The 13,228-nt window shown below is 36.5% G+C and overlaps 2 protein-coding genes across 2 annotated transcripts; one reads left to right on the top strand and one right to left on the bottom strand.

Moving 5' to 3' along the window:
- Nucleotides 1-821: 821 nt before the first annotated feature.
- LOC116110354 lies at nt 822-2,062 on the top strand. Its single transcript, XM_031396582.1, has 3 exons — nt 822-1,259; nt 1,354-1,499; nt 1,920-2,062. Exons 1-3 carry the CDS (start codon nt 1,004-1,006, stop codon nt 2,028-2,030), a joined length of 513 nt encoding a protein of 170 aa, XP_031252442.1. The 5' UTR covers nt 822-1,003; the 3' UTR covers nt 2,031-2,062.
- Nucleotides 2,063-2,395: 333 nt separating this feature from the next.
- Nucleotides 2,396-6,460, bottom strand: LOC116110353 (protein PLASTID REDOX INSENSITIVE 2, chloroplastic-like). Its single transcript, XM_031396581.1, has 3 exons — nt 6,233-6,460; nt 6,053-6,151; nt 2,396-2,632 (listed from the first exon to the last, which is right to left on the bottom strand). The coding sequence occupies exons 1-3, from the start codon at nt 6,458-6,460 to the stop codon at nt 2,432-2,434; spliced, it is 528 nt and encodes a 175-aa protein (XP_031252441.1). The 3' UTR covers nt 2,396-2,431.
- Nucleotides 6,461-13,228: the final 6,768 nt, after the last annotated feature.

The raw sequence follows: 13,228 nt of genomic DNA, 5'->3' as shown, positions 1-13,228 counted from the left end.
CATTGTGAGTTGATGCCTTGAAAGTGGATACAGAACTTAATGCTTCCATTTGTCAGTGTTTACTAACATTACAATATAATTAATAGTTAGGAGTGGCGTGATGGTCATTTAGAGGCGACCTTATTTTACCACCATATTACGCCTTGATCATGAAACATATTCTTTTTATTTGACGAATTATCATGAATTTAGAAAATATTCAAAATTCCTAAAAGGATTCGAGTCAACCTTCTTTACAATCTCCAGAATAAGGCCCATTTTCTAAGTGGTTTGTGAGTCATTATGGCTCATGTTCCCTATGCTGAAGTCGGCAATTAGAAGGGTGTTTTGTTTCTATGTTTATTGTTCAGCTTTAGTTTTCGTTGATTGTGAATTGCAGCTTTTAAAGTACATGTTTCAAAAATTATTTTCTTGACTCATTTGAGGTTGAAATAAGAACAGTGGAGGGTATTTTTCATTCAGTTTCTGTGCATTACATTAAAGTATGAATTATGTGCCTATGGGTGTCTGAATCTGTGAATTACATGCATATGTTTATGTAATATTATGATGCTATTTGGTGAAATTGGTTTCTGAAAGCTGTTATAATAATTCCACTTAATCTTATATTATGTTGTGATCACACCCAATCTTTAGTNCTCTCCACGTGCTGCTCTTGCCTGCTTCCATGGTCCGGTGCCGCTGCGGACATATTTTCTCATTATTTTTATTTAATTAGTGAAAGTGAAATTGAAACGAGTTTAAGAGAGAGAGAGGGAGCCAACGTGGCATAATAGTTAGTTGAGAAGTAAAGTAGGAGAGACGGGATTATTACTATAATTTGAAGGGTGGTAGGGTGGGATGGTGTTGGTGTTGGTGTTGCTGTATAGATAGAGACTTCTGCTTACTTCACCTCCCTCCCTCCCTCCTTCCCTTTCCTTCTCTTCTTCCTTCTTATCTTTCAATCTTCTTCTTCTAATTTTGCATACATACATACAAACAGAAAGATAACAGATTTGAGAAGATGGGAAACTGTCAAGCTATTGATGCTGCTGCCTTGGTTATACAGCATCCAAGTGGGAAAATAGAGAGGCTGTATTGGCCAGTCACAGTTAGTGAGGTTATGAGAATGAACCCGGGTCACTATGTTTCTTTGATAATACCATTGCCTCCTCTACCTGAAGAAGATCAAAAGTCCGTCCGTTTTACCAGGGTTAAGCTTCTTAGGCCTACTGATACTCTTTCTCTTGGTCATGCCTATCGACTTATCACTTCTCAAGGTTTTTATTCATGTTCAAATATCATCATCTTCTCTGTTCTTTGCTTTCAAGAATATGACTTCTAATTGATTGTGCTTTTCTTTTGGGTTTGTAGAGGTTATGAAGGTCTTGAAGGCCAAGAAGTATGCAAAGACAAAGAAGCACCAGCAGGAATCAGTTGAGAACTTGCAGATACCTCAGGACAAGCAGAGTTCAGGTTCTGAAACAGAACCCAAATCCCACATGGATAACAGTACCCAGGTATCTTTCTCTTCTCTTCTCTTCTCAACTAACATGATAAGTTATTACTTGCTCAATTCCTATTCTTCTTTTCTTAGAAACGACTCACGATCCATTTAACAAGGAAGAAAGTACACACTGAGAATGATTCCTGTTCTTCAGTTTTTAAGTATATCCCTCTAGAAAAGCAACGGGTTACAGGTGAATAATTTCCTGCAACACAAATTTAGATATAGCTTGACCACCATTAGAACCAACGAAAAAAAAAAAGATTAATCAAAGATTTGAAGCAGAGGATTTGATCGTGATCGTATCATATGCATAATAGACCAGAAACTAAACAATAAAAGTTGATCAGTTATACAAAAGTTTCATAGATTCTTTAAATTTATGCATTCTCAGCCATCAATACTAATGCTATAAACCATTTTCAATATTCAGGCGCTGAAACAGGAAAGGCACCGCCCAAGGACAGCATCAGTGAACCCAGCTGCAATGAGATCAAAATCATGGCGGCCATCGTTACAAAGCATCTCTGAGGCTGGAAGCTAGATGAATGCTTATTTCAAGTTTCAAATTGTGACATGCACAGTGGTCTTTCAAAAGTCTAATGAACTGCCTATTTTCATTTGCAGACGCTCTTCATACATGAACTTCCTCAAACAATGAAATATAAATTCATTAAAACCATGGAGGTGGGGGCCGAAAGTTTCTAAATCCTTGCCACAGAAAACCCCAGATTCAAACAAATTTTTCGAGTAATAAGACATCTGTATAGCTTCAATAAGAGCAATGCATGAATATTACAAAGTAATATGTTGTGATGAAATTAGATCTTGCTAATGTAATTGCTGTCCCCAATTTCTTGTAAGTTGTTGATGCCAGACTAGGATTTCTGATATATAACTAGACAACAAAAGGAACAAATTAATGAAATGTATATGAATGTACGATCATATTTGTGGGTTTGAAATTGAATTCCAAATCTCCCAATCCTTATCAACATAGTTTTGAGCCCATAACAGGGCTGTCCGTGCAGCCAAGGGAGCTCCAGGTAATTTCCTCTCCTTTAGAGCAATCAACATGTCCGTGAAAGGCTCCACCAGTAATGTTCCGGGTCCTCCATACTCCTGGTGCAGGAAATTACTAAATATCTGATTTCAACACCACAAACTAGTTATCATCATTGAAATTTCAAATATTCAAATATAGTTTTTTTTTTTTTTTAAAAAACAAGAAAGAAAATAGAATCTTCTGCTTTTCAGATAAGGAATCACATACACATAACATAATGAAGATGTTGTCAGCATTGGGACAGACATGCACAAAAAGTTAGAATAATTTGATGGAAGGTGTCTGGAAAACAGTGATCTCTTGTTGTCAGGTCAGATATTTCTTTAGTGGGTCAATCATTGAACTGCTTTCAAGTCAAGCAAAAGCCAGGCTTCCCTAGAGATGAAAATGAATAAGGTCTTATTCTTCAGGAAAAACAAAAACGTACCATGGAAATCAACTAATATCAGGAAGATAGGATATAAAAAAGACGCTTGAGCTAGAAATCTAGATTAAGGTTTGTTGCTGAAGATGACCAGCACTCTATAATGTGATTCTAAATATGTATGAGCAAGAGTTTAACAGTGATGATGACCAACATCCTTCATTAGTCTCAGAAAGGCAAGCATATTCTGTAAATGAAAATACAGATAAAATACAAAATTTACTAATTTCTCACCCATATTCGAGCGATTAAAGCAACTGTCCATTTGAACTTGATCTTCTTTTCTACTTTCATAAACAAATTATTCTCATACTTAAAGACATTGGATTGACAATGGTTATATTTTAGAATTTGTATTAGCATATATTATCACCAACTATCAAATTATGATTATTTCGACAGAATCTTTATTCGAACATCATTTTCCCAAACCATGTGATAACAGAAATGGAAACTCATTGAACGTAAATCAAACAAACAACAGTGATGGAGACGCCACAACTCTCTCAAGGAAAGCAACCAGATAGCAGCAATGCCTAGGTTTTCAGTGCCATGCTTTCCATGTTTCAGTCCAGCCTGATGATACAATTCATATTCTAAGTTCGTAAGCAAGGTGGAATATACCCCAGCAGAGAACTCACTCCTTTCTGTACATTCGTTATATATAATTTAATGCAGAAACATAAATGGAAGGTTATATCAAATGCCCAATGAATAATTTATATAATTTTCTTTTCTGGTTCATTTATTGTAAAAAGAAAAGTTCAAATCAGACATTATTCAACCAGTTATGGGACATATATTGGCAAGCAACCAACGCCCACCTAGTTTGACTAACAAGCAGTTGCATCAATAATTTGGGGATATTAATTTGCTCTTGGCATACTCATGTCAGAGTCAGGCACAGGAAAATAATCCACACGTCCAAACCATCAATGCTAAGCATCACATATCGTACCGGCAACATATACTGTAACACAAGAAGAATTAAATCATACAACATAATGAATCACATCACCCAAACCCTTGGTTTAGGGACTCAGATCCACCACAAATGCCTAGTGTTCTTTTCATATTGGCCATAATGATGATCCAGGGCTTTATTTGATTTTCTGTATACCAATGAATAAGGGCAACATCACTACTTTGAGTTAATGTTTTTTTTTTTTTTTTCTTCTAAATATCATAAGATATAAACCGCAGGTGATGGTCGACTAAGTATGCTGAAACGTGAGATGTGTCTAGACATCTCAATTCATTTCTATCAATGTCAAATTTTTGCCATCATTAGTGAGAAAGACTTTCCATATTCTTAGACAGATCATTTGTGGAAGATATTTGATGAGTAAAGGACTCTCTAATACCCATGCAACATCCAAATAATCTTGATGGACAAACATTAACCAAATCTGGAAAAATTAAAATATTCTAGGTCTTTCAGTAGAGCTTTTTTCTTTTTCTTTCTTTCTTTGAAAAAAATAATAATAATAATAATCATTTAGGGTAATAAAAATTAAGGACAAGAACAAATTAAATGCATGCTCTCCTACTGCACATTATTGTAAAAACAATTTTCTGGTATTTCTCAATATGCATTTTCATTTAGTATTAGATCATTTATGTCATTTCAAAAATAGTTCTATGTCATTGCAATGTATGCATGTCTATCTATGAAGTTAAGTATACTGATGTAGCACCTGATGTGTTGGTCTATAGTAGGAAGCGTAGGAATGGGTAGTAGAGGATTATTAGTAGTTGGGCGAAAGGGTTCCTAGGCGTGTGAATGTTAAGGAAGAATTATGTCGGACAAGTGACAATAAGAGAGTGGCTAACTGGGGAATTTCGTTATGGAGAGAGTCTGAATGGGATTAAAAGGAGACACAGAGAATTTGGGAGGGGATTTAGAAAAGAGAAAAGTGGAGAGTGGAAGGTTGCTGGCCCTCGAAGTCCAACACTATTTGGGAGGAGTTGGCCCTCGAAGACCAGCATTATTTTTTATTTCTTTTGTTTAAGTTTGCTTTCCCTTTTGATTGTGCTGTTGGGTAGTGATTGCTAAGTTTAAATCTTCTGTATATTTGGTTTGCTAGAATATAAATAGATTTGACTGTTATTTTCTGGTTTTGGCTATTGTTTGTTGATATTTTTTTGGGTTGAGTCTGAGTGTTGTTACTGTTATTGTTGTGGTTTGATTGAGTATTGGAAGGTATCTATCATATACACATGGGCATACTTTTTGTTAGTTTCACAAGTTTTAAGCAAAGTTTTTGTAGCGAGAGAAGAATTTAAAAAGAAATAAACCGGAGTCCTCAGCAAACAGTACATAAAAATAATAATAAAAAATAATGATACATTCTCCCTTCTAGAATATTCAGCCCCAAATAGTTACTCAATTCTTAACTTCTTGCGGTTTTAGAACTAAAACGTTCACTTAGAAGCCTCAACTTTAAAAGAAGGGCAGGATGCATACAAAGTTACAGCTTTTAAAAGATGGCTTAGAGCTCTTACATTATAGAGTACAAACTGCACATACGCTATAGAAATGACCACCCTTATACTCGACCAGTTTATTCCCTTCACCAATATCGCTGGCAAGGTTTCCCAATGTATGATGTGTAGTAGAAAAGCATTTGTTTGGCCTCCTAAAGGACTTCCAACAATTCCATAGAGTTAAAGCTGTCCAAGAGTGACTTGGATCAGTTATATATATATCTATGACATCAAGCTGAAGACTTATTTTCTCACATACATTTCCTCAAGTAGTTGATGTTCAAGTTTTACTCACCTTTCTAAGACCATTTAAGCGGGCCAACTATCAATTAACAACATATACAATGCCTTTTCTACTCCATAAAAAATCCAAGTATTAAATTTTACAACAAAAAATTCTATGCACAAACTGTAAACTTCAAAAACAAGTCATCACACACATAATCATCAACCACTCAACACTAAGTAATGAAAGACAATTCATCATATTTAATCTTGCAAACAATTCCCAAAAATCAAAATTCCCTTAACTCATTTCAATCAGAATAACAACATTTGCAGATTTAAAAAAAGAAAGAATAAGAATTACCTCAGCACAGACATCTATGACAGTATCAAGATCATTTCCGAATGTCTCCCTTTCCTTAGACAGCTTCTTTAAAAGCTCAGCCCGAAACTTGCGAGTCTCCTTTAAATAAAAGTAGACAAAAATAAAACTTGAGATACATAAATACAGATGGGAAATACAAACATATAAACAAGTACTTACAGCTTCAGCAAATTCAGGGATTGGGTCAGGATAAGTGTATTTCTGGGGAGGGGAGGCTCTAGGAGGGTTAGTGAAGGTGGGGTTGGGTGAAGAAGAGGAAGAAAGGATTGGATATGGAGGAGGGTGTAGGCTAATGCAGGGGGTGCGTAGGATAAGAGTGGTGATGAATGGTGTTTTGGCGGGAGTAATTGTGAGTGGTGGAGTGTTAAAGATGTTGTTGAGGGCCATTGTCTGAGTTTGGGTAACATCATAAATAGAGTCTATATATAATTAATTTTTATTTATTAATAATGAATAAAATCATATATGGAATCACTCCAGATCATGGTTTTTGTTTCTGGATGCATTGGTAAGTAAATAAATATTTTAATTTAATTATTATGATTGTATCATTTACCACAACTTTATAATATAGTCATATATTTTATTTAAAAAAAATTAATATATTAACTCTAATTTTTTTTTAGGTGACCGGGTGTGTTCGGACTAGTTTGTGTGCACCTCAATTAATCCCCCGGGGCTCTAAGGTTGACAGTTGAGTAAATCATCTTAGTGGCTATCCCTATTAGCAACTCAGGTGGATTAAACTTAGAACCTCTTGAGTAATATATCCAACGGTCTTAGTTGATCGTTGGGTCACCTAGTGGTGGTTTATTAACTCCAAAATTTAAACTTCAATAGAATTTTAAACCAAATTTCCAAACCAAATTTCCAACTCTTCAATCAATTGGCTTTATTTGGTTTTAATCTTATGCAAATGTTTTTTTTCTGGCCTCATGGCATAAGTGATCATAGTCCTTTGGTTACTACATTCCCCAAGCAAATGTTAGCTAAACCAAAGCCGTTTAAATTCTTCAACTATCTTGCACACAAAGATGAATTCCTTCCTTTGGTCCAGCAGATTTGGAGTAATGATGAGCCAAGGGTTCCTATGTTTAAATTGGTTACCAAACTCAAGAAGCTCAAGCCGATGTTTAGGGTTCTGAATAGAAAACCAGGGAACTTGTCTCAGAAAGTGGCACTGAGAAAGGAGGTAGAGAATCTGCAACTTGCTTTGGACAGGGATCCTTTTAATAAAGAGTTAAAAGAGTAGGAAATAATATTCTCAACGGCTTATAGGGGGGCCCTCCTCGATGAAGAGTGTTTCCTTAAGCAGAAATCGAAGGCTTCTTGGTTGAGTGTTAGGGATCAGAACACTGCGTTTTCCATAAATCCCTCCGTTCTAATCAAAATAGAAGAAGGATTGATCGTATTTTATTGGACTCTGGTGTCATGGCAGAGGGGCGTGAGTTAGGAGAAGCTTTCTCCTCCTTTTATGAGAAACTTCTTGGTACCTCTCACCAAGTCCATCCTTTGGTTAACATGGGAAGTCTCTTTTCTAGACAGGTCTCAGACTTTCATTGCAATAATATGGTGAAGCCGATCTATACAGAGGAGGTTAGGACTACTCTCTTTTCTATTAGAGATGATAAGGCCTCGGGGCTAGATGGTTTTTCAGCTAAATTCTTTAAAGCTGTGTGGGCCATCATTGGGGAGGATTTTTCAAAAGCAATTATGGATTTTTTTAATTCCGACAAAATGTTAAGAGATGTTAATGCAACTTTCATTGCTCTTATGCCGAAGAAAGAAGTTCTGCTAAAGGTTGGAGACAATAGACCTATTTCCTGCTGTAATGTTATCCATAAATGTATTTCCAAGATCATTGCGAATCAAATCATTGGAGATCTTGTCCATGATACTCAATCCGATTTTATTCTGAGGAGACAGATTAGTGATAATATATTAATTGCATAGGAACTTTTCATTAACTATCACATAAATTTTGAAGTTGCCCGATGTGCTTTTAAGGTTGACATCCAAAAGGCATATGATAGTGTTGATTGGAGCTTTTTGCTACAGACTTGCGATTTTTTGGTTTCCCTTCCCAAATGATAAAATGGATCAAGGAATGTGTGACAACTACTTCCTTCTCAGTGGCCATCAATGGAGAATTACATGGCTTCTTCTAGGGCAAGAGAGTTATAAGGCAATGTGATCCCTTATCCCCTTATTTGTAACGCCCCACTTGAGGTACGTAATTAAGATCTTATGAATGGCTTGAATGTTTATTGATTTATCCTCATTTGAGTTTGTATGTTGTTAATATTGTTTGGTTGGCCCTTGGTTGAATGGGTGTATTGGTTTGAATGAGTGGTTGCCCTGAAAATTGTAAGACTTGGCGAAATCTTGATGTTACAGTCTTCGCCGGGGCAAAGAAGAAGCTTCGCCGCGGCGATGAAGTGCTACAACCCCGTGTAACTGCTGTAAGTTTTCGCCGGGGTGAAGAAAGAGCTTCGTCGCGGTGAAGACTCGGCTGAAATTTCCTTTGAGTTTTTTAGAGAATTCTTCCTTTTGGGGCACAATGATCATTCTACCCCTAATTAGCAGGAAAAGTGGGGAGTGTAATGCAAGGAAATTGCATGGAGAATCGTTTGATTGGGGGGTGTTTTTGCAAAGAATTCAAGGGCAAAGGTGAAATTTCTAAGAAAGAGTAAGGGTAAAATGGGAAAGAGTGGAGAAAATATGAGATATTAAGGGTTTAGCTTTAGAAACCTTTTCATTCCTTCCTTTCCACCGCCTCTTTCATCCTTCAATTCTCTCAAACTTTCATTCAACTTTCCAAGGATTTTTGGAGGGCTTTTGGCTAGATATTGATACAAGTTGATCCTAAGCACTTAAAGGTAAGAATCTTTACTCTAGATGTGAATTTTATTGGTGTAAGAGTAGGATCCTTATTGAGTTTGTGTTTAAGGTTTAAGAGAAAGTATCAAGCCATCAAGAGTAGAGAGCTTAAGTGGATTCTACTTGAGTATAAGGTAAGTAAATCCACCTAAGTTGTGATTTGCATGATTGAATGATGTGTAGAAATTTATATATGATTAATGCTTGGATTTTTATGTTTGAAATGAATTGATGAAGTTATGAATGAGTTCAATGTTGATTTATGAAGAGATTTCCACCATGAGAAGGGTGGATTGTGTTGATAAAATTTGGTAGAAGTATGGATAGAATTAGAAGAATTTGAGAGGAATATTTGAAGTGTGTTTTCTTTACAGGGTGTGTGATGATTTGAAGGAGTTGAACTCCAATTTTGGATGGTTAATAAAGAAGTAGAACTATAGTTAGAGTAGGGTTTTTGTATGCACACATATTGTTTGATGAAATGTCTAAGAGAAGCATGAGTAGAAGTAGAGAACCTTACTTTATGCAACATAACATATTTGCATTTCATGAGTGCATATAATAAAGATTCTAGGCATGAGCTATCCATATGCATAGCTTATTTGAGTAATCACCAAAGAAAGAATTATGAGAAATGAGAAAGAAACACTCTAAGAATAGAGATAAAGAAAAGAACTAACTCTCTTAGAATAAAGAGAAAGAAAGGGTTAGCACTAGAGAATAAAATGAAAAATAAGTGCTAAAGAAGAGAAAAGAGAATAGGTTGTGCGATGGGGAGCCCGTGAGTGTAGAAATTATCCGCGTGTAATTGCCATGAGAGAGCGGTTTCCGCCATGAGAGAGCGGAATAAGAATGAGAAAAGGAATTTATATAGCCGTGAGAATACATGCGGGTGAGGGCTATATATGAGAGAGAGAGAGAGTACACTCACACGGCTAAGGGTTCCGAATCCATGCATCAACCAAGACCGATCGGCAAAGAATAAGAAAGAATAAGAAAAGAATAGAAAGAAAAGAAAAGAGAGAAAATGCATTGTTATGCTTTAGTGCATATGCATCTCATCCATGCATGTTATTATGATATTTTCCATGGGTGAGGAGAATAGAAAGAAAGAAAAGAATAGTGAGAGCTAGAGATAGAGAAAGAACAAGAGAGATTGAATAAGAGAAAGTGACAAGAGTAAGAAAAGAATTGAAGAGTAATACACGGGGAAAATGGAGTAGAGGATTTACTTACTGAGCATCTTTGTGCTCACCCCGTTGTTTTTTATGTTTTTACAGGACATAGGTGAGGACGTGGTCGGATGGACGTCGGCAAGCGGGGAGACTTGGCTACACTGTCCACTGTTTTTTAGAGTCTTTTTGTACAAATGATACTGTACTATGTAAAGAATGTATATATTAAGTAAAGAAATTTTTTTGGGCCCAACTATTTTGATAAGTATACTTGTCTTCTTATTAACATATTTTATGAGTATGATAGAAGAAAAGAAGTTGTTACATTATTTGTTCACCCCTGTAATGCAGGTGTTACCTTTGATTCTTCGACGGAAAATACAGGAGAATGAGAATTTTCAATATCATTTTAGATGTGAGGCTCTTCGAATTAGTCATGTTTGCTTTGCGAATGACTTATTCCTATTTTTTCATGGGGACACTCACTCGGTTCAGGTGCTTCAAGATGCTCTCATGGAGTTTACCAACTTGTCGGGTCTCTCCCCTAATTTTTCCAAAAGTTCATCTTTCTTTTGTAACGTCAGTCATGACCACAAGATCCTTATCAAGAATATTATGGGTTTTGAAGAGGGTCAACTTCCTATCTGTTATTTGGGGGTTCCCTTTGTCACCACTCGCCTCGGCCATAGAGATTGCCTCCCATTGATTAATAGGCTGGAAAGTAGATTGTACTCTTGGAAAAATCGTTGTTTATCCTATGCAGGTAGGCTCCAATTAGTGGTCTCAGTCCTTTCATCTTTACAGGTTTATTGGGCCTTTATCTTCATGCTTCCTTCTTCAGTCCTTAAAGCTATGGAGAAATGAATGAGATCTTTCCTTTGGGTTGGGAGTGACATGGTTTGAGGCAAAGTAAAGGTGGCCTGGAAGGACATATGCAGTCCTAAAGAGAATGGGGGCTTGGGTATTCGCTCTCATAAGGATTGGAATCTGTCTTTAATGATTTATCACATTTGGAAGGTTGTTTTTGGGAAAGACTCTCTATGGGTAAGATGGATTCATACCTATCATCTTCGAGGTTATAGTTTTTGGGTTGTCCATATACCTGTAGATGCCAGTTGGTGTTGGACAAAGTTGCTCAAGATAAGAGAGAAAGTTAGAAGTCACATGGTGATTAATATTGGGGATGGTCGTTCTACCTATTTCTGGCATGACAATTGGCACCCCTTGGTCCTTTGGCTTCTTAAGTGCCCTCAAGAATGTTCGTTCGTTTGGGCATAAGTCGAGAGGCAAGTGTTAGTGATGTTTTAGATTCTAGGCATTGGTCATGGCCTGAATACTTTTAGGAAAATTACTCTTTTATTACTAATCAGGTACCGCCCTTCCCTACTTCTAATATGGAAGACATTACTCTTTAGAAAACTTTAGAGGTAGGAAAATGAAGTTTTCTCCTCAGCAAGCTTAGAAAGATCTTCCCCCGGATTATCCTAGGGTGCCTTGGCGTGACCTCATTTAGACTGGTACATGCATTCCAAGACATTCTTTCATTACTTGGTTGGCTATAAAGCATAAGTTGTTAACTCATGATAGGATAAACCGCTAGTCTCAGTCTGAGCAATTGACTTGTGCTCTATGCGAAGGTCCCCCTAATTCTCATGATCATTTATTTTTCGACTCTCCCTTTATTAGTGAAATCTAGATTTCTGTCCAGAAAAGAGGTAATTTTCAAGTTAATTTTACAGGATGGGAGAATAGTATTTCATGGTGTGCTAGTAATTTTAAAGGTAAAACTATTGGGGCTGTTATAAGTAGACTTCTACTTGGTGCAGTGGTGTATTTCATCTGGCAGGAAAGGAACCTTAGGATCCTTAAAGGCCAAAAGAGAAACATAGATACTATTAAATAGCTGATCTTTGATGCGATGAGACTTAGAATCATCACTTTTCCCTTTAAACAAAATGAATGGACTCGGCGAGTAATGGAAGATTGGGGTATTCCTTTGAGGGACCCTGGACTTGCTTGGGGAGAAACCTCTACGTCAAGAATATGGCAATAAGATTCCGGTTTTGCTTTTCCCTTGTTGTGATGCAAAATTAAACAGGAAGTCACTGCTGGTTTTTTCCATTTTACTTATCTTTTATCTCTACCTATCTTGTTTGGTTTTGCAACATGGTTTGTAAGTGGTTTTGGACTGATAAAGGGTACAATCTATTAAAAGATCTTGCTATGGTAATTTGGGAGCAACAATAAGGCTTAAAAATTATTGAGATTTGGTGGTCTAACAGAACTTTTACGTGGAGAAGTTGTTGTTTACTAAAGGGAGTCTGTTCTGGAAGGCAAATTGAAATATGGTTACTTGGCTTTAGTTGGTGTTGGCAGAGTGGAGACCGGGACTACTGGAATTATAAGTTAATATGGAAAAAGCTACATTATCAACTTAATGTGCTGGGTTTTTTTGCTCATGCTCATCTTTTATAACAAACTATCATTAACTTATTTGGATAAACACGGTTTCTATGACAGGCCTAAACTTTGTAAATATGATTTTTTGACCTCAGGCTGGTTTTTAAGTAAGCTTGATGCTTTTAGTAACTGTTACCAGGAGATGAATCTGTGGGAGAACAAGCTGAGATTGTGTAGATTCTGGCCTATGTATAGAATGCATCTTGTTTGGTGTCATAAGCATTTAGGGAGTATATGTAATGCTGTTCTAGATTATCCTATTGGGAGGGATGGTATTTCAGATTGTAGTTTCAAGCTGGCATATCTGCAGTATCAGAATATGAAGTTTACAGTTATGGTGGTTTATGGGGATGTTTGCTCCTAGAGAAATTAACAGCCATACTTTAGCCTATGCTTTCAGTTTATCTAGTGGGCTACTTTATTTGTTTTGCTTTTGTTGTTTTGGTCTCTTAGGCTCTTTATTTTGTCTCAGCCTGAGCTGATTTGGTTTATGGTTACATTTTTGTGAATATTCTAAATTCATATGTATAGTTTTTGACTTTTTTCTTAGGCCTGTCCAAGAATTTGTGGCAGTAGTGTGTTTGGGTTGGTTTTCGCTCACCTGCAACCACTTTAACTTCCACCTTGGACCCTCGCCACT

The sequence above is a fragment of the Pistacia vera genome, unplaced genomic scaffold (assembly GCF_008641045.1).
Source record: "Pistacia vera cultivar Batoury unplaced genomic scaffold, PisVer_v2 Contig601, whole genome shotgun sequence".
In the NCBI taxonomy this organism is placed as follows: Eukaryota; Viridiplantae; Streptophyta; class Magnoliopsida; order Sapindales; family Anacardiaceae; genus Pistacia; species Pistacia vera.
This window is presented reverse-complemented; position numbering and strand designations above follow the sequence as displayed.

What these genes read in the sequence shown, in the direction of transcription:
- LOC116110354 (XM_031396582.1), top strand. Translation starts at nt 1,004, where the DNA reads ATGGGAAACTGTCAAGCTATTGATGCTGCTGCCTTGGTTATACAGCAT. An exon ending in TCGACTTATCACTTCTCAAG is followed by an intron (nt 1,260 to 1,353) that starts GTTTTTATTCAT and finishes TTGGGTTTGTAG; the next exon opens with AGGTTATGAAGGTCTTGAAG. An exon ending in ACATGGATAACAGTACCCAG is followed by an intron (nt 1,500 to 1,919) that starts GTATCTTTCTCT and finishes TTCAATATTCAG; the next exon opens with GCGCTGAAACAGGAAAGGCA.
- LOC116110353 (XM_031396581.1), bottom strand. Translation starts at nt 6,460, where the DNA reads ATGGCCCTCAACAACATCTTTAACACTCCACCACTCACAATTACTCCC. An exon ending in TCCCTGAATTTGCTGAAGCT is followed by an intron (nt 6,152 to 6,232) that starts GTAAGTACTTGT and finishes TTTTATTTAAAG; the next exon opens with GAGACTCGCAAGTTTCGGGC. An exon ending in TCATAGATGTCTGTGCTGAG is followed by an intron (nt 2,633 to 6,052) that starts GTAATTCTTATT and finishes TGTTGAAATCAG; the next exon opens with ATATTTAGTAATTTCCTGCA.